Source organism: Mustela nivalis (assembly GCF_964662115.1).
Source record: "Mustela nivalis genome assembly, chromosome: X".
In the NCBI taxonomy this organism is placed as follows: domain Eukaryota; kingdom Metazoa; phylum Chordata; class Mammalia; order Carnivora; family Mustelidae; genus Mustela; species Mustela nivalis.
Genome location: NC_139040.1, coordinates 62,053,050 through 62,074,648, shown reverse-complemented (window position 1 = coordinate 62,074,648; position 21,599 = coordinate 62,053,050). Strand labels below are relative to the sequence as shown.

At 37.1% G+C, this 21,599-nt stretch overlaps 1 protein-coding gene and 1 long non-coding RNA gene across 7 annotated transcripts in view; one reads left to right on the top strand and one right to left on the bottom strand.

Annotated features, from left to right (window-relative positions):
- The window catches only part of LOC309855593, an 816,759-nt gene that overhangs the window by 602,348 nt on the left and 192,812 nt on the right, over positions 1 to 21,599 (bottom strand). The window lies entirely within an intron of this gene.
- LOC309855589 (putative P2Y purinoceptor 10) lies at positions 1,905 to 21,094 on the top strand (the record flags this gene model as incomplete). Of its 6 annotated transcripts, none has more annotated exons than XM_082716000.1 (3): positions 1,905 to 1,933; positions 3,910 to 4,002; positions 19,719 to 21,094. In XM_082716000.1, the coding sequence occupies 3 exons, from the start codon at positions 1,929 to 1,931 to the stop codon at positions 20,746 to 20,748; spliced, it is 1,128 nt and encodes a 375-aa protein (XP_082572126.1). In that variant the 3' UTR covers positions 20,749 to 21,094. The 6 variants fall into 6 exon arrangements, 4 of the variants coding, with proteins under 4 accessions (XP_082572126.1, XP_082572125.1, XP_082572127.1 ...); XR_014306875.1 differs by lacking the exons at positions 1,905 to 1,933; positions 19,719 to 21,094 and adding exons at positions 14,330 to 14,507; positions 17,654 to 18,011 and having other exon boundaries at positions 3,916 to 4,002; XR_014306876.1 differs by lacking the exons at positions 1,905 to 1,933; positions 19,719 to 21,094 and adding exons at positions 14,330 to 14,507; positions 16,994 to 17,096 and having other exon boundaries at positions 3,916 to 4,002.

The window sequence follows — 21,599 nt, the reverse complement described above, 5'->3', positions numbered from 1 at the left end:
CCTCAATTTAGTTGTCTGAAGAGTCTTTTTTTTTTTGTTTGTTGTGGGCAGTGTTTTGTCCCCGTCTGGGTGAAGCACATTTTAAGAAGGTATGCCCCAGTCTGTTTGCAGAATAAGACCTGCTGCTGCCACTGTCACCAGAAATGAATTTTTACAAAACTCATGGGTTGGGAGACAAATTGTTGGTGGGGTTTATGCAGTTTTTTGAGGGAAGGAACCTGCAGCACTGGGACTGAGGCAAAAGTGACTGGCAAGGACAGATCTGCTGAAGCATGGGGGCATGGAACTTGCTGTAAGCAAATTAGGTAGAGTTTGTTGACTTTGAGCTTGTTCTCTCAGGTGACTGTGGGTTTATGCTGAAGTGCAGAGGAGGGAAATGTCATTTCCCAGCTACTTTGTTCCTGAAAGGGTTTTCCATGATCCCTGCCTTTCTGGGCCATTCTGAGATGAGTAAATAACTCTCCTGTCTGTCTGCCTCTGGAGTTTTTCAAACTCTGCTTTAAGGCTCTATCTCCTCTGGCTGTTTTTTGTGCTCTCTCTTTAGAGTTGGGACTCAGCTTCCTAATGCCCTCCAGGTCCATCCAGAGTTAATCCTGATAACTTTTAATGTTCTAGACTTTAATTCCTGCTTCAGAATTCATGAAATTTGGCCCCTCTCACCCTATTGTTTTCAAGACTAAATATTTTGGGTATTTGTCTGCCCCATGCACACTCCCCAGTGGGATAGTGTGTTTCTCACCCTTCTCTGTGTCACCGGGTTCCTACTGAGCATGGACTGCCATGATTGATTTCACTCCCAAACCACATCTTCACTCTTCTTAACTTTTTTGATGTGGCCCCTTCTCTACCTTTTGTAGAATTTTTTTTTCCTGCCAATTTTTGTATCATTTTCTGGGTTATATACACAAATGTGAGTGATATCTAGTTGTATCCATGGGATGAGGTAAGCTTAGGATCCACCTACTCTGCTATCTCCCCCATTATCTCCTCTCCAGATATGGGAAACTGTTGAATACTGCTTATCTAAATCAATTAATATTCACTAGTTGTAACACAAAAGGAATTGAAATCACATCCACTCTTTTTAAAAAATTATTTGTTTCCCTATTGTTCCAGGAAGGATTGAAAATCATTTAAAATGATGCATACTACAGCAAGATAATATAAATAAATGGTAGGTGTAAAATAATAAAGAGAAAATGAACAAGGGAATTAAAACAAAGCCATGAAAGATGATAATAAAAATTATCATAAAAAGATCTCCAAATTTGCTCCCAGTAGACTGTAAATTAGTTCCAGTGTTTTCAGCAGACTATATTAAAAAAAGACATATATGACCAATTATTAGTATCCATAAGAATCAAATTAAATCAAACCAATTGGTTGGAAATATTTAGTTCTTCATAATATTAAAATCAGGTAGTAGTCTTGTGTCCTCCTAAAAAACATAGTATATTTTCATGAATAATGTCCTTAAGGATAGCTATCACTCCTGATCTACTCATATTATTAAATAATACCCGAAGCCTTTAAAGCACTAACTCATAAATTTACCCCAGCCTAGGGAAGATATTATGTATCACTTAAACATAAACTTTGAGGGGATATATATACAAAGAAGAGGGGAGCTCAGAACCGTGGCAAAATATGAAATATATACTATTTTTTAGTCTCTTATGACTGAATATTTATTACTTTGAGTTGATATTGATATTAAATAACCAAAAACTTTCTTCTAAAAGTTAATTGGAGATATTTCAATTATCAGCTTTTTTGGTTTATCCTCAGATTTACTCCTTTTAATTAATACGCAAAGCTTTATCTCAGTTGTATTTGTCTTTGCCTAAACTGGGTCACTGACTTCTGAGCAACTTTCTGTTCCCTTTTTAGGACCAATGAAAAGAGAGATACTTGCATGCAAAAGAGAAATGAGGTAAGCTGGCTGATTTTCTCAGCAATGTTAAGTTTTTTACTGTGAAATGAAGGCGGGAGGTGACAATAGCTAATTATCAGAAAAGGGATCTTTTTCTCTTACTGTCTCAGGGTTTGGCTTTAAAGCTCAACAAGTCTGGAACTTTCTTTGTCCAGAAAATAATCAGACCTCAGGAAAACTGGCTCACACTGTAGGCTCAAATTCACAAAGAATGGATTTTTTTTTTTTTATGAGGAAGCCAACTTAATAATTTATACTGAGAAACAGAACTGCCAAGTGGACTGAAATGTGTGTTGGACTGTCAGTGTATTCTTTTAGTTGGAGAAGTCAGAAAACTAAATTAACAACAGATTCAAGCTGGGTAAATATATGAAGTCAGAATCAAGAAGGGAATTGCAAGGTTAAGCATATTTCATTTGATATACCTCAGCCAGGATAGGTATCCTTTCCTTTTGACAGTCCTCACAAGTCATGGTATTTTCATAAAGCAGTTCGCTTCTTAGTTTCTAGTGCTGAAAGTGTATCTTTTCTAACTTTTTTTTTTTTTTTTTTTTTTTTTTTTTTTTTTTTCAAGCAGCAATGTGGATCATGTTCTTGAAAAACGAATACAGACACACACAGACCGGGTGCCCGCGCGCCCTGGGCTGCTCCTTAAAATTTGTATTAGAAATCTCTGAGTGTTAGTCATGGTTTCATCTAGTTCTTGAATGGTTCTGGTTTTATAAGGAGTTTGCTGCAGATCTAGTTTGACAAAATGTCTAGTCTACAAAAATGTTGTCATCCACTTTTTAAAATTTATTTTAATCTATAAATTAAAGTACTACTTTTCGACTTAACCCACTGTACTTTCTTGTTTTCTCTTTGCTATGGTTATTACCCAGAAGGCTCTTTGCAACTCTTGGCCCTGGGTTCTGAATGTGGTTCTCTTACATGTGAACAGAGGTTTGTATGCTTCGCAAGTCTTGTTTTTTTCATAACTACTTTCAGACTTGGAACATTATAATCCACAGGTGTATATTTTTTTCTTTATTTGCATACTTACAAATCCCCATAAACATTATACATGAAGACCACAATCTTAGTACACTGAGAAAGATTCTGTAATCAGCAATATTTATTTATTTATTTATTCATGCATTTAGTCTTTTCTTTTTTTTTTTTAAGATTTTATTTATTTATTTGACAGAGAGAAATCACAAGTGGGCAGAGAGGCAGAGAGAGAGAGAGGAGGAAGCAGGCTTCCTGCTGAGCAGAGAGAGCCCGATGCGGGACTCGATCCCAGGACCCTGAGATCATGACCTGAGCCGAAGGCAGCGGCTTAACCCACTGAGCCACCCAGGCGCCCCCATTTAGTGTTTTTCATTCATTACTTCACTTATTCATTCAATAAACACAAAAAGTCTTTGTGCTAGACTAATTGGGAATACAGATAAGAGTCAAAAATGATCTTTGCCCTCAATCAGTTTGTAGTATACACAGGGGATAAACCATCAACAAAAATAACTAACATACACATTAAATTATGGGATTAGAGTTTGAGGGAAGAGACTTCATGGTGAGGGAAGAATGTAGCAAAGGTGGTTTTACTGCTGTTAATTCTGTCTTAGATTTTTGAGGTTTCCTCACACTGTGACCTCAGGCTTGAAGAAGTTGCAACTTTCTTGTTCTAAAGTAAACTCTCTTCATATTTTGCCTCAAAATCCTATCTTTCCATAGAGATTCTAGTGTGCCAGATAGACAGGGATATTTTGGTGGAAGGAGATAAGGTGAAGAACAGTGAAGAAGGCTAGTATGCAGTTATTATATGATTTTGCACAAACTTGGGCTCCATTTCCTTTGAATTTCTCTGTACAAATGAAATAAAACTTCAGTACTGTCATCTGCTCAAGGGACTTACCTTTGGTTTGTGCAAATAAGGTTTCTGTGGTGAGACACCAAATGAACTCAACTTCCTCTTTCAACAACAAATTTGTCAGTTATCAGCAGGATCTGTGCCACCCGGAGTTAAGCTCTTTCACCCTCAGCTCCCTGCAAAGAAACAAGAGTGCTAATCCTAACAAGGCTTCAGGGTAAGTTATAGCCCAGTATCTGGGAATTGATTGTTCAATGTGGGAAGACTGGTGGGGGCATGAAGATCCAGGATCGAGGAAGATGTGAGACCATTGACCAAATTTAAAATGGTCCCTGGTTTCTCTTTTCAGACTTCTTATAGCAGGATCAATGCTGATTGCCCTTGACTCTAACTAGAGTACAACAAAGTCAGTTAATGCCATTAGTCACTGCCATTACTCAAGGAGCATAGAGTATGCCATGCAGCTCACTTTTTGATGAGGGTTCTTTGTTTCTCCATCAACCCGGGAAGATAGCAAAAAATGTTAATAATAAACAAATACAGTTTTGTGAGATTTATTGGGACAACTTGGCATATTCAGCCAGAAAAAGAGTATTTGAATTTTTTCTCTATATAATTTATCTAGTTTCATAATGAAGGAAAAGTTTGTGTATAAGCTTCTTGGTTTAGTAAGTTTAGTTTTTACATATACAGAAATAGTAAGTTCTTTCAGGGTAAAAGGAATCCGAACACAGATTTTGGAGTTGAAAGAGCTCTTAGAGATTCAAATCCAGCACAATACAGATGGGGAAATTGAGAGTCAATGAAGTAAAGACACTTGATTTCAGACCAATGTGAAAGTAAAGACAAGTGATTTAAGAGTGTGTTCAGAGGTGTTTCTTGATCTTTTATAAGTTGCTTTGTTGACCCAAGTTTAGCCCTACTGGTTAGCAAAGCCCTAGAGAGGCATCTATCTTTCAAGTGATTATTTTTCTTATTACTCTGAGTACTAGCAACCTCTCTGGTTATGAGTCAAGATGACCGAGTCAAAAGGAAACTTCTGTTGGGGAATCCTTAAAGGTGGGCTGTGCTGTGCCTATTGGTACCAAGATGATTCTGAATAAAACAATAAGCTTTGTTGTAATTTTGGTGGGGAGTAGTCACACTCCCAAAGATCCTACCAGTGGGGAAATTTTTATTTTGATTGCTTAAATGGATGCAGGATGTCATGGCGATTTCTATTAATTAAGGAGTTTATCACTTATTGGTTGTGACACAGTAAAATTATTCACTGCTGAAGTAGGTGGTATGTTGATATACGGAGGTGGGAAATGACTGAATTGTACCAAGAATCAAGTAATGCATTCAGGTAATTGTCTTTGCATACAAAGGTTGAACATAGGTCCTTTTTAGTTAAAATCAGTTCCTATTGAAACTTAACCAGGGAAGTCATTGAGTTCATGTTGTACAGATTGCTCAAACCCTGGCAGTGGTGGAGCATAAGGCTAAAAAATGAGTAAGCCTACTTCTGGGAGATTTGGGGTGGCTTTTCATGGCCAGTTGTGTTTAAGGTAAGTCAACTGATATCCTAATAGGGCAGTTTCTACCCTTCAGGCACAGTTCAAGCAAAGAGAGCAGAGCTGTCTGTTGTGAAACCATTCTAAGAGTTCCAATAGTCAGGGCAATGACTGGTAGAGAGTCTGTGATTTATTATAAAACTTTTGGTCAAGAAGTCTGCTTACATCCAGATTCCTTTTACAAGGAAGTTTTTCACCTAGTATTGGTTTGTATGTATCACAGGCAGAGTAATGAAGTACATGGATCAATAAGCACAGAATCAAAAATTTTTCTGTCCTAGTTCAAGTTTTGCTAGCGGCTCACTGTATAGCCTTTGGTAAGTTGTTTTATTTTTGTAGATCTCCATATTCTTAACTGTAATAAGTGGGACAGTTAGAATAGTCTTTACTTTTCTTTGTAACAATGCAGTGACTCGACTGTGGGCTCCTAGGACCTGAGAAGAGTTATGTATCATTAAGCAGTAAGTAATAGGGCTATAACATGAAAATATAACCAGAGGGGACTTTCTGGAAATATAATCTAGATCATAAGTGGAACCCAGTAAACTTTGTCGAGGCCATTATATTTTTTTCAGAATAATGTTATCATGATGACTTAACTTTTAGATCACAGACAAGTTTTTTTTTTTTTGTAAGTAATTTCCTTTTTTTAAAATGAAAAACACAAACAACAAACAAGGGAAATAGCTCTGAAATCTGATTTCCACAATGACATTGTCACCCAATCACTATTTCTCAATCTTTTAAAACCAGAGTTCCCTTTGAGAGACCTAAAAATGTCACTACAAGGTTATTGTGGACTTGCTTCCCTAGGAACCAGACCCTGAATTCCCTGAAAAACTTACCCATTACATTGACATTTTCTGAGAACTATGTGTGAAACAACTACAAAGATTTTATAGATCTGTACTTTCAATAGTTTCTATTATAGGAACAATGATTTTGATTCCCAAATATATTTACTATAATAAAGAATATTCTTTTTTCAAATAACACATCCTTTCCAGGCTTCCACTTTAAGAATTATTTTAGCCATCTCTCACAACTATACATTTTGGGGGATTTTCTAAACCCAGAGAAGTACAGGATCCAACCAAAAACCTATGGAGATTACTTTCTGTACAAGTAAAGGGGAAATGAGCTAACATTTATTTAATGTCACTGTATACCAGACATGAAAATAGGTCATTTTTTGTACATTTTCCATTTAATCTTTACAGCAATCTATGTTGCAAAGACTATGATCTTACTTTTATAAATGAGGAAACTGAAGCCCAGAGATATGAAAAAGTTGCTTCAGGCTAGTCAGCTGATAAATGAGTTAAGATATGACCCCAGTACTGCCTAAAGAACCTGATTCTTTCCACCTCCAAAATACTGCCCCAACTGCAAAAATGGTATCTAATTAGGCCTCTTTCCTAAATGATTAAAACTCTAATAAAGATGCATGCAGGGAAATTAAATTCAAGCATTTAAGATTTTGTTTGTGAACAGTCTAATTTCTTTAACTCATTTTTGGGAGAAAAATAATTTTCACTTCCTCTAATTTATAGAAAAAATGTCTAGACTTACAGAGTATATCCAAATCTTAGCATTTCTAATATCAAGTAAGTGATTTAGAGTTTATTCTAATCAATTCAGGAAATAACAGAGTTCCAAATTCCAGTTGTTCTTTTTTGGCTGTGATTGTGAGTGATTGAATGAAGGACACCATGTTCATGGTGAGATTGGTTTAGGTAATACATGTGAGAATTTCATGGCTTAAAGAAAAAAAAGTTCAAGTAAAACAAATCAAGTTAGGTTTCCAAATGGCTTGTAAAAGCTGTCCCGTGGAGAGTGGGAGGGCACCCCTCAGAAAACTTTCCATATTGATTTTCCCCTCTCCTCCAAAGATGACAACCCCACATACTGCCCTATTATCAAAGAAAATAAGAGAAGCAAATTTGGTAAACATGTTCACTTCATGTTATTAATGACTTAATGCTGAGGGGTGAAAAGAATGGGAGGACCGAGAGAGTGAAGATTTGTTGAGTTGTATAGGAAAAGAGCAATCACCTTGATGCCAGTAGCTTAGGTTTCACTCTCCTCACTCTGCCACTTGCTAACCTTATGTCTTTGGGTAAATAAGGTCACACTTTTAGCCTCAGTTTTCTGATCTGTGAGACAGGGATGATATTCTATGGCCTGATTATTCATAATACATACCTTTACTAAAGATTAACAGTAATTATATGTGTAGTAATTGTTTGTAAAGTATAAATCAGTAGATGGGTTGAAATGGTGGTTGCTGCATTAATGATGACCGGGTCAGTGCTGGTAGTATTATTTAGAGGCAGTGTTTGAAAGGGGCCATGCCCATAAAATCATAGCAAGTTAGGGCTGGAAAGGAGTTAAAAATCATCTAGTTCAGGCGCCTGCGTGGCTCAGTGAGTTAAGCCACTGCCTTCGGCTCAGGTCATGATCTCAGGGTCCTGGGATCGAGTCCCGCATCGGGCTCTCTGCTCGGCAGGGAGCCTGCTTCCCTCTCTCTCTGCCTGCCTCTCCGTCTACTTGTGATTTCTCTCTGTCAAAAAAAAAATCATCTAGTTCAAACTGTCTTATTTTAATAATGAGGCAAATGAAAACCACACAAGGGAAGAGGTTTAGCAGAACAACACAAAGAACAATCTAATAGTTAACTAGAATCTAAATGTCTTAGCTCCAAATCCAGTACTCTTTTCAATATATCCTACTGCTTTTAAGTCTTCCCCAACCTACAGCAAATATTGAGCTTGCTACTGTTATAAAGAAATTGTCCCAGTACTCTGTTCACAGATCTGTTATGGTTTGGGTTCATAGGCAAAACTCCCCCAAAATCCTTGGTTTTGATGCAATACTACCCTGACACTTGGTGGGCAGTCATTTGCCATATATGCAAAGATATAAAATGGCTAGAACTAGAACTGAGAATAGCTTCATCTTTGATGAACACTCTTATCCATAGAAATGCCACTTTAAAATAAATTCTTATTTGTGCAAAAAGTTGTTTCTATCAGAAGAGTTTTAGCGTTCTCTGCTCATAAACACCTTATTACAATGGAAATCATAATAGCTGACTTTGAGAAAGAAAGTTAATCCTGCTGAGCCTCCATTTTCTGATCTGTAAAAATAGTATAATAGTAATTTCCTCAGAGCTCTTACAAGGATTAAAAGTGATATATGAATAACACTTGGACTAACAGGATGCATGTGGAAACTTCTTGGACTTAACACTTCACTGAAACTTAGAAGTCTGGTACAAATTGCAATGACATGATAATATAATTTCACATTGGTTGTACCTTTGTAAAATCACAGCATTTAGGCATTAGGAAGCAAAGCTACCTTCGGTTAGATGATATTGGTACCTCCCAAGTTTTTGGACTCAGCTCCACTGAGTTAGATTTAAATACATGGCATACTTTTATTTTCTGTGAAAAAATTTAGTTATTTCCATAAAGTTAAAGATTAATGACCATATTCCTACTTAAGATTTTGGGGTTCCTGATGGATTTTAAATAAAAATCTAGGGTTGGCATGCTTTGGAATTCTTAGGCATCCAGATTTATTAGACTCCAGCCTTATTATCCTTGCCTTGACCATATATTCAGTAGCAGAGGAAACTATGACTGTTGATTGTGAGAGTAGCTCATGGTAAAGATATTAGAAGTAAAGCTACCTAAAGCCCAACCAATATGTGCTTATTCTCCATATTCTTGACTTTGCAAATTAATGTAAACGAACTGAACACTTACGACATCACATGCCTAACCTTCTGCTAAGCAAAGTGAGGAATATAAAAGTCTAAGTCCTCTGTCAGAGAGACTACATTTTATATGGAGGCTATAAGTCCATATAAAAGTACTATATGTGTACAAAGGAGGAGATGTCATAATAGGGTTTCCCAGGGCAAGGAAAAGATGAAAGTTGAGAGAGAACCCTGAGAAAGAGTAAAATATTGGCTTCTGAGACAGGGTCTAGGAAGAATCTTCCCTTTTGGGGTTGGCTTCTGTCATCAGGTCCCTCTTGTAAAAGAAGAGGCATCTCCTACCATGGCCCTGGCCCTTGGTGTAAGCAATAGGTAACCTGGACTGGAATGACCAAGAGGCATTTACTTCTATAAGGGTGGTGTTAGAGGCACATAACATTCTGCTCTTATCTCTACCTAGGTGGCTCACATCTGCAGAGCAAAGGGCTAAAATATATGCTGAGGATGTGGTATTTTCGCAGGTTATAATTTTTCCTGGACATTATTGTCAGTATGGTTTTGGTTAGCTGAGTTGAGTGTACAACAATGAAATTAAGTCCTTGCAATTAATTCCTACATGTGCCAGTTAAAATTAATTCTTTTAAGAGTGTTGTATGTTTAGCCTTGTTCTAGAGTTAGAGAGAAAGAAATAAAGAAATTTAGAGTATGACCTCTGACCTCACAATCCAATGTAGAGAGATCCATATATAGTTAAACAATATGAGTTGTCATAAAGCAGAGTATTTTTTCAGTTAAAGATATTTACTTAATGACTATGTGCCAGTCATTCTGTTAGATTCTAGTGATTTAAAAATGAGTGAGATGTGTTTTTTGCCTTCAAAGTGCTCACATTTTAGTCAGAAACATGGATATAAACAGAAACATTTGATATAATGCAGTGAGTATATTGTTAAAGGAATTCCTATCGTGACATGGTAGCCCCAACTTGCATTTTTAATACATTATTTTGACAGCAGAGTAGATAATAGATTTTAACAGGGCAGTCTTCAAGGGAAACGGATCAGTTAGTGAGTGTTTCAATAACTCAGAGAGGGAAGAGAGAGTGTGACGGTGAGGGAGGGAGAGAAAACATGGTTAATTAAATGAGAGAGTAGGAGTCTAAGATTATTCTATGAAGTCTGATAGATAGTGGCAGATAAGTAAAATGTCAGGGAATAAGCCATTAAGGTAGGTGATGTTACTCAGCATGAAGATGATGAATAAGAAGAGAAGATGCAGACCCAGGGAAAACAAATATTTAAAGGATGTGAAAAAAATAAAAGAAACCATGAGAGAAACTCAGTATAAATGGACAAATAGCTAAGAGGTGAATTAAGAAATTCTTGTTTGAAAGCCAAAGGAAGAGAACTTTGCAAAAAGATGGAAGTGGTCAGACTGTGTCCAGGGCAGCTAAGAAGCCCTGCATGATTTAGCAACATGATGGCCACTTGTCACTTTTGCTAACAGTTTCAGTGAGGTTGTAAGGGTATATAAACCACCTTGAAGTGCATAAAGAATAGAGAGTGAAGAAAAGGAAACATTCAGTGTAAACAAGTATTTTGCGTAATGTATAGAATTGTTGATTCACTATATTATACACCAGAAGCTAATATAAAACTGTATGTTAACTATATTGGAAATAAAATTGAAAATTAATAAAAAAATAAGAAGAAACAACAGAAGAAAGTGCAAAGACATAGAATAAGATGAATGCACAAGAGAAGAATTATTTTGGAGTTTGGTGAGACTTAATGAAAAAGATCCAACTGAGAAAGGAGAAGAGCATGATTATCTAGAGAAAAGGGAACAATTAATAAAAGAGGATCCCTAGAGAAAAGGGAACAATTAATAAAAGATATGGGAATTCATCTTGAGCAACAGGAAAGGTAGTTATGTTGAGAAGTAAGAAAGATGTAGCTATACTTAAGATTATTTGTGTTGGGGGTAGACAGTAGATAAAATTAAGTTGCTTCTCACCCAATAACCTAATTTTTTTCTGTGATTTGAGAAGTTAAGACTTTCTGCTGAAGAGTTAGTTGTTGGGAATGCAAACTGGGGCAGCCACTCTGGAAAACAGTATGGAGGTTTCTCAAAAAGTTATAAATTGAACTACCATATGACCCAGCGATTGCATTACTGGGAATTTACCCAAAGAATACAAAAATACTAATTCAAAAGGATACATGCATCCAGATATTTACAGCAGCATTATCTACCATTGCCAAATTATAGAAACAGTGCAAACATCCATCAACTCATGGATGGATAAAGATGTGATACACACACACACACACACACAATACACACTATGGGATATTAGTCAGCTATAAAAAAGAATGAAATCTTGCCATTTACAATGACATGGATGGAGCTAGAGAGTATAATACTAAACAAAATAAATTAGAGAAAGAAATATAGTATGATTTCACTCATATGTTGAATTTAAGAAAGAAAACAAATGAACAAAGGCAACAAAAGAGAGACAAATCAAGAAACAGACTCTTAACTATAGAAGACAAAGTGATCGTTACTAGAATGGAGGTGGGTGGGGAGATGAATAAAGTAGACAATGGGGATTAAGGAGTGCACTTTGTGTGATGAGCACTGTGTGTTATATGGAAGTGCTGAATTACTATATTTTACACCTGAAACTAATATTATATTTTATGTTAAATAACTAGAATTTAAATAAAAACTTAAAAAACACTCTCTGCCAAGAAAGGTGGGGGATGACAGAGTAGGAAAGAAAAAGTTTCAGTGAGTTATAAAGGTGCTGAATGGCCACCATGAAAATGGAAAAACATAATGGAGAAAAAAAAAAAACATAGTCTGGAGATCATAAATTTCTAGTGTTGTCATTCCAAATAAGGCCTAGTATTTTTAATAGGATAATTCAGCAGTTTGGATTGTAAGAAAGAAAATGAATTGTGGATTTGATCTGGGATTAAGGCATTGCTATTCTGGTACAGCAGAATGATGAACAAGGAAGTTGAGGTTTCATGTGTGAGAGTAGTTGGTTTAACCATTTACTATAGGCTGAGTAAGGGAGGAAGTAGGATAAGGGTGGGTGCTGGGTTGGACCATCAGAATTGGAGGGATTTACATACTCAAAGTCTCTAGGAGTGTATGATGCAAGCTAGTATGGTGAAACTTAATTATAATGTTAGAGAGTCAAGAATTGATGAGGTTTAGGGAAGCTCTACTTTGACCCTGCAATTGCACTACTGGGTATTTACCCCAAAGATACAGATGTAGTGAAAAGAAGGGCCATCTAGGCCCCTATGTTTATAGCAGCAATGGTCATGGTTGCCAAACTGTGGAAAGAACCAAGATGCCCTTCAACAGACGAATGGATAAGGAAGATCTGGTCCATATACACTATGGAGTATTAGGCCTCCATCAGAAAGGATGAATACCCAACTTTTGTAGCAACACGGACGGGACTGGAAGATTATGCTGAGTGAAATAAGTCAAGCAGTGAGAGTCAATTATCAAATGGTTTCACTTATCTGTGGAGCATAACAAATAACATGGAGGACAAGGGGAGATGGAGAGGAGAAGGGAGTTGAGGGAAATTGGAAGGGGAGGTGAACCATGAGAGACTATGGACTCTGAAAAATAATCTGAGGGTTTTGAAGGGGCGGGGGGTGGGAGGTTGGGGGAATCAGGTGGGGGGTATTAGAGAGGGCACGGATTGCATGGAGCACTGGGTGTGGTGCAAAAAAAATGAATACTGTTATACCGAAAAGAAATTAAAAAAAAGAATTGATGAGGTTTGGCAAAGAGTGCAAATTTGAAAAATCCTGTATTAAGGGTAATCTGAAGGAGCTTTGAAAAAGTGCAAAACTGATTATCTTTTTATAAATTTTCACACATTCTATAACTGAATGTATCTTTGACTCCTCAGTCAAATGGTGTTCCAAACTGGCTATTTGCAAACATGATTTTTACTTGAAATTCTATTATTCCTGCCTTGCCAAGTTTGTTGTTTTTGTTGTTACCTCAACTGTTGCACCAGTAGGGTAACCAACTGTGCTATTTCCTTGGATTTTCATAGTTTTAGCACTAAAAATTCTATATCTCAGGAAACCCCCAGTCTTAGGCAAACGAAACTGTCAGTCACTCTACAAACTTCCAGCTGATATAGACTTCCTGTCTCTTGTGTCCCATCTTCTACACTACCCAATTCATCTTCTACACTTCTGCCAGGGTGATTGTTTTAAAACATCAGCATGGTAATATGACATATCTTCCTGGAATCCTTCAGTGATTCCCCCTAAAACCCTCCATGACTGGGCTGCATCTACGTTTTAAGTTTCTTTTTCCTTTTGCTACCTTCTCCCATTCTTACTTCTCATTCCATCTTCCCCAGCATCTCACTCTGTTTTCCACCTATACTAGAACACCTGCTGTTGCTTTCTGTAGATCATTTGTTAACCTCAGGATATTTGAATGCTGTCTATTCATTGCTGTCATTCTTCTACTATTTCTTCTCTTGTATCCTGCCCACCCAAACTGCTTGTTGAAAATGGATTTACCTTTAAGTTGAACTTCCAATCCTCCTCTTTTGTGCAGTATTAATTTCTACTCCCATAGAAACTTCATTATCTCTTTCATAGCAGGTTTGAAAAATTTGTTATGGGTAATTTTTCTTATGTCTATCTCTCTTAAAAAACTATAAACATTAAAAAAAAAACTATAAACATTTTGAGGACAACAATCATGCATTATCCTTCTATGAAATTTCCCACCTCACTCCAACATTCTTAGCAATCAACATACTAGATGCATGTAGCATACTTTTAATTTGCTGTATGAAATCATAATCCACTGAATCCCAGATGAATGGCATTGGTGATACTCAGTGCAGGTTTCCTTGAAAAGATGAAACTTGACCAAAACTTTAAAGGGTTATTAGGGGGGTGCCTGGGTGGCTCAGTAACTTAAAGCCTCTGCCTTCGGCTCAGGTCATGATCCCAGGGTCCTGGGATCAAGCCCCACATCGGGGGTCTCTGCTCAGCAGGGAGCCTGCTTCCTCCTCTCTCCCTCCGCCTGCCTGTCTGCCTACTTGAGATCTCTGTTTGTCAAATAAATAAAATCTTTAAAAAAAAAAGGTTTTTTAGGATTTAAATTCAATAGTGTATACTTCAGGCAAAGTAAGTTAACTTTATCTCTTCCTCAGGCACCATTTCTATTTTTTCTTTCCAACCCTGTCCCTACAGGGACCAATAAGAAAATGCAGATGACTTGGAACAAGTGCCATTTCTTCTGGATTGAGGTGCTCTATATTTCAGAATTTAATAGAAGCAGACTGACATTGCAAAAAGAGCATTAAGAGGCCCACAATTCCGACTCCTGGTCTTATTTCAATCATGTTATTCCTAGGTGACCTTGAACAAGGTATTTAATTGTTCATGAATGCATCTCTTTGTCAATTAAACACTATGGTGGGGTAGTTACTGGTATTGTCTCACTTACCTTAGAGGGATGATGCTATGATAATATGAGGATTTCTTATCACTTATGCCATTAACCATGGTTCTTGTCATGTACTGATTATGATGTTGGAGATTTTAAAAGTATTTCCCCCACCAGACCAGAAGCTTCTCAGGGACAGAGATTATGGCAGATAGTTCTGTATTTGCTACAGGGCCTACCCTAGCACAGAGTTTATAAGATTGCATGTATTAAATATATGTTGATTAAGGCAGCCAGAGTCCTCAAAAAGCCAGGGGAAATAAAAACCTAAATAGAGTTATCTTTTCCTTTATGCTTACTTTTAATGTATGGAGAGCTTTGGTGACTAGAGATGGAACATTTTCACTCTCCTTTCAGTTCCTATGCATGGGCAAGTAAGAAGTTATTTGCTGATGAGATGAAGCAGTTTTACCCTCTGCAGAATGGCAGCGAAGAAAAATAAAGGGTTGAGTGCTCTTAGAAGTAGACAATAAGGACTAACTTCTTCATGAAGTCCAGATAATAGTCTTAATGATACTCTGAGACTTTGAATGGTGCTAGTTTCTACCCATAGGATATATCTGACCGCTTGTTATTTCTAAATTAATTATTTTGCATTTTTCTCAAGCTCTACAGGTATGAATTCTCTAAGTTGAAAAGTGTAGGTGTAAGGAATACTGATGATAATAACGCAAATAAGGAGACAACATCATAGGGAAATAGAAAGCAGAAGCAATGTATTAGGTAACACATCCAAGTTTGCATTTTTGTTTAATGCTTCCAAACAGGGACTTTAAACTACTGCCAATCCATCACGCAAATTCTCCATGAGTGATTCTTAAGTAGCCGGCTGTCCTAGCTATATGGTGATTAACATAACATATCTTGTTTTGACACGAATGAATCTAATGGCACAATGGGTGAAAAATCCAACAGACAAGTAAACACACATTTAAATTATAAATGTTGATGCTATGAAGGAAGGGACAGAGCATGAGAATATATAATGATGTGCAGGTTTACCTAGATAGCACTGGTAGTGAAAGTCTTTCTGACCTGCAAACTGAGATTAAAAGGAACCAGACATGTGAAGACCTGGGGGAAGATAACTCCAGACAGAGAAAAAATGTGCAGAGACCTTCACCAGGAAAAAATATTAGCTTGGTCTAGAAACTGAAAACATCTCAGTGTAGTTGAAACATAGAGAATGAGGAAGAAAATGGAATGGAATGAAGTGATGTTGAAGGACACAGGAGACATGGTGAAAAGTTTGGCCTTCATATAATAGAGGGCCAGCAAAGGATTTTAGGGAGGAGAATGATAAACTTTTCAAAGAAAGTTTATTTGGGCTACAGTATAGAAAGTGTTAGAAAGAGTTAATAAGTGCCACAACAAAAGTAAGAAAGTATGGAAACAAGCATAGACTCCAATTCCAACATACTACCTCTACACAAAGCAAGTTTTGTGACTTTGCTGCAACTTATTTAATTTTTTTGTCTCAGTTTCCTCACCAGTGATATGGAGATAATCATAGCACCGCTATAAGGATTAATGAGATAATACATGAAGCGTGCTTAGCCTGTAAATAAATGGTAGCCCTCAATAAATGGTAGTGAAAATTAATGTTAGTGCTAGACACAGTATGGGGAATGGACTGCAGAGGTTATGACTGGAGTGTGGGGAGTATGGTAAATCAATCTGTTTCAGTAGTCAAGAAGAAAGGTGACGGTGGCCTATGTTAGGATGACAGCAGTAGAAATATATTTGGATTGGAGAGATATTTCAAAGGAAGAATATTTCCAGTCAGAAATATGGAAGAAATGTAGTGATAGGGGTTAGCTAAATCCCCACTTTTCAGCTTGAGTGTCTGGGAGGAGAGTCATGACACTTACTGAGAAGGGAGATCAGACTCAGGAGTGAGTCACCAATCTTACACATTTTTTGAGACAGGAACCAAAGATGTATCTAGGTTGAAGGGGAGAAAAATTGGCAACATAAGTGGCACAAGCCAACTAGAAATAGTCAACAACAGAGAGAGAAACAGTGGCAGAAGCAAAGAAAGAGAAGGAAGGTACTCCAACCTTAGCCCTTCTATTCAGTATTTTTCTATTAGTGGCTTCTTAGGTTGTTCTCCTTTCTTAAATTTCAGAAATGTCACAGATTTTCCACAGCAAGCTAAATATTTCCTGAGAGAGCTTATATTTCTTTTTTTATTATGTTATGTTAATCACCATACAGTAAGTACATCATTAGTTTTTGATGTAGTGTCCCATGATTGTTTGTGTATAACACCCAGGGCTCCATGAGGTTTATATTTCTTCCCTACCCAAACCAAATTCCCCGAGCTTCACCCTACAATGGGAATTTTACATTTAATTGTCACAAAATTTGGCACCAGATTTGGCAAAACCTTCCTATCTTCCTTTCAGTCTGGAGAAGAGATTTTGGAAAGTGGACCATGCAAATCTCTAAGCTCGCAATAAACTGTGAATTGCAGAGACATAACCTCCCCACTCCCCCACCCACTCAAAAGGTCTGAACTTGATTTCTAGCTTGCTGTTTTGGCTTAATTGGTTTCTGTTATTTAACACATGGGTGTGGATGGAACATCTCTCTTTAGTAAGTGAAACTTTCTACACCAGTGAAGCAGGAACAAATACTCATGTCTGTACAGTACAAAAGTGGAAGTGTTATTTGGGTGGGTGTGAGATGTTCTCAGGTCTTGGAATTGTAGTGCACTTGATGAATCTTTCCTTGGTTTCTCACAGTTTTTGCATGGATAATAGATAATAGTAGAAAAATGTCAATAATGTCAATAATGAAGTGGGTGTTGAAGAGCGATGGGTGATATTCGTGGGGACAGGTATTTAGTTATAATAACCTAACTAGAGTAATTCTAGTGTTATAAGATTATAAGCTCCTACTATGGGATTAGAAATGTTCTTTTATAATGTGCCCCCAGATGACATGAGCCTCATTCTATTAAGTAGTCCCTCCTAAGCGGAGAGAAGAAAGTGGTGTAGTGGAAATCTCATAGACTTTGGAGAAAATAAGGGATAATAATATATCTCATTTTTACTATTTTCTAGGTTTGTTACCCCAGAAAATTAACTGCCTCTCTCTGAACCTCAGTTACCTCATCTGCAATATAAAAGTAATAATAGTAGTACCTGCTTCTGATGATGGCTATAAAATGAAATTAGATAATGCAAGTTAGAAAGTGAAAACTTTCATTGCAGATTCTGGGGTACATTGCTGATAGTCACACCATGATAATTATTTATTATTTTCACTTGTGAACAACCCTTCACCTTCTATTCAAAGTTATACATACATAAGCAAGATGACTGCATGACTTTTTAGGATATATCACAAGTCAAGTAGCAAGGATGAAATATTAGGGGAGACAAAGTGAAAGTACCCTTTAGAATAATGGTAGTTCACAATGTTGACATTTTTATATGTGAACTAATCATTTGGGGTTCTGCTTTTAATTTTTTTTATTTGACAGAGTGAGAGAGATCACAAGTAGGCAGAGAGGCAGGCAGAGACAGAGGGGGAAGCAGGCTCCCCGCTGAGCAGAGAGCCCGATGCGGGGCTCGATCCCAGGACACTGAGATCATGACCTGAGCCGAAGGCAGCGGCTTAATCCACTGAGCCACCCAGGCGCCCCTGGGGTTCTGCTTTTAATCCACATTTCTATTTCCTGGAATAGGACTTAAAACGTGATACAGGAAGTCATTCTGTTACTTATGAGGAGAATCTAAAAGCAAAACACTCCTTTGTTTTGTAAATGTACTTAAAACAAAATAAAACAGAAGAGAAACAATTAAGACAACAAAAATGTTATTTAACCTAAGAAACAACTTCACTACTGTATACCACTTCTAGCCCTAAATTCAGTAAACATGCTTGCAATATAAACAGAAGCTAAGTTTGTAAAAATATGTTTTGGGGAGGAAAACAAATGAAGAGAAGGGTGTTTATAAGGATTAGGTATCTTGTACTCCCATTTGAAGTCCCAGATCTTCTGTTTTGTAGCTTTGTGGCCTTAATAAGCTCCCTTTTGGCCTTACTTCTATGTATTATATGAAGGCTGGATTAAATGATCTTTTAAATGTTCTTTCCAGTCTAAAAGTCTACAAGAGTGTTAAACTAAAATAATAAAGTTGTTGCTCTCTTTTACTTGCAGGCAACCTGCGTAAATCTATGACCAGGACTTGAGAATCCCTAAAGATTACTTTATATTCCCCATGTCCTATATTTATTACATAATAAAAAATGCACTAAAACATAAGATTAAGGACATTCACATTTTTTTCTTCTTATGATGACTATTTTAATGAAAAAAATGTATTAAGCTTTAAATTGTTTCCAAAAATGATTTTGTGGCCTATTTTACTGTTTCCCTAATCAATGTTTACTGTGTCCATTGGATAATCTACTATGTCCATGATGTCATTCCAGTACAGAATTCTTAGCAAGAAAATTAGTCTCTTCCTTTTCAGATCACTAAAGGGAATTCCTAGTTCAAATTCTGAATTTGTGTATTAATGATCCTTTTCATGTAAATTGGAAAAAGACCTAAGCCAAGAGAGAATGACAATGTGCACGAGAACCACTTATGCTATTGTGATAAAATGTTAAGAAGATAGGGGTCCCAAGTCCTGAAACTCAACTAGCATACTAGCAATGTAGGCTAAAGATGCAGGGTCATTTTTCAAGTGCTGTAGTACCAAGGTAGGAAGTCAGAACCCAAAAGAGAAGAAAGGGGATGTAAAAGGTAAGGTTGGATTTCTATCATTGCAAGTGTTCATGAACAGGGTTTGGGGCAGGAAAAATTTGGGTGCAAAAGGAACAGACTGAAGTGCCATACCCTTTTTGTTGTGGTAAGAAAAAGAAACTAAGTATTTCAGGACATCCTTGCCTATATGACACAACTTAGACAATTTGGGAGGGCAGTTTGAAGACAGCCCCATGGTTTCCTGATTCATTAGGTGACCTTTGATCAGTAGATATTCTTTAAGCATCTGCCAATTCATCTGAACACAGGTCTTTTTTAAATCTAATAATCTGCCGCTTCAAGTATAAAAAGGAATCTGGATTTGGCTACAGAACTGTTTAGTCATTACACTCTTTTTTTCTTTGATCAAGCAGGAATTATAACTCCACTGCTTACCTTGATGAGTATACTGAAATATTCAAGATGGATAGCAACAGTACCAGCAATGACTGCAGTGCTACTAATGTGACATTTCAGAACTCCCTCTATGCAGGCACCTACATCCTCATATTCATCCCTGGTCTTCTGGCCAACAGTGCAGCTTTGTGGGTTCTGTGCCGCTTCATCAGCAAAAAAAATAAAGCCATCATTTTCATGATCAACCTCTCCGTGGCTGATCTTGCTCATGTACTGTCCTTACCCCTCCGGATTTACTATTACATCAGCCACCACTGGCCCTTCCAGAAGGCCCTTTGCCTACTGTGCTTCTACCTGAAATATCTCAACATGTATGCAAGCATTTGTTTCCTGACGTGCATCAGCCTTCAGAGATGTTTCTTTCTCCTCAAGCCCTTTAGGGCCAGAAACTGGAAACGTAGGTATGATGTGGGCATCAGTGCTGCCATCTGGATCATCGTGGGAACTGCCTGCTTGCCATTTCCCCTTCTGAGAAGCACCTACTTAGGCAACAAAACTGAGTCCTGTTTTGCTGATCTTGGTTATAAGAAAATGAATGCAGTGGCTTTGGTTGGAATGATTACAGTTGCTGAGCTGGCAGGATTTGTTGTCCCAGTGGTTATCATCGCATGGTGTACTTGGAAAACTATTATATCCCTGAGACAGCCACCAGTGGCTGTCCAAGGAATCAGTGAGCGGCAGAAAGCACTGCGGATGGTTTTTATGTGTGCTGCAGTCTTTTTCATCTGCTTCACTCCTTACCATATTAACTTTATTTTTTACACTATGGTGAAGGAAACCATCATTAGTAGTTGTCCCATTGTCCAAAGCACACTTTATTTCCACCCTTTTTGTCTGTGCCTTGCCAGTCTCTGCTGTCTTTTGGATCCAATTCTCTATTATTTCATGGCCTCAGAGTTCCGTGACCAGCTATCTCGCCATGGAAGCTCTGTGATCCGTTCCCGCCTTATGAGCAGAGAGAGTGGTTCATCAATGGTTAGCTAAACATAAAATAACTCTTCAGTTATGAATTTAACTATGTTTCCTAGCTTTTCCCAAAGGCCAGAATAACCAGACAATTTGTTTAATGGAAATTTATGAACAATGGAAGTCTTGTTGTGTAATAGTTGTGGTCACAGGGATGTAATGGGGATGACGGTGTGTAAGAAATGTGGGAGAGGTAGGGAAAATAGAATTTGCCAGTTTTCTCTTTGAAATTCAAGATACTTTCTTAAGAGACCTAGCTTAAATTTTACAGATGTTTTCGATCAAAAATTAGATATTTTATCCTAAACATTTTAGTAAATATATTGTTAATACGATGCAATAAATACATAATTCTTTTCCCAAACTGTAAATCTCTTTTATATGAAGACTTTTAATTGTGGATGAGAATAAAATTCTTCAGTTTTTCTAAGAAATAAATGCACAGGTAAGGGGGGTGTGACAACTGAAGTAGTGTATGCATAAATTTCAGGGCCATAAACCTAATACTGAATAAAGGGCATGGGAATTTTTCCATTCACTGAAAATATACTGGATGCCTATTATATTCTGGGTTATCAATTTCTTAGGTACTGTCACAATATAGCAAGCATCTCATCTGACCCTTCTAATAAAATTGTGGAAATTTCCAATACAAATGAGTAAGTAGAACCTCAGAAAGGGAAGTAACTTGCCTGAGGATAAACAGTGGTGAGGTAAAATTAGTTCTGTATATACCGCATATGCTTAAATTGTTCCCTCTATTTGTGTTGTTACTTTTACTAAGTCAACATTAAACTTGAGTTAAATGGTGAAGACACAGGCCAAAGCTAAGCTGCATCAGATTAGGCCATTTCTACACAATTTTCTGG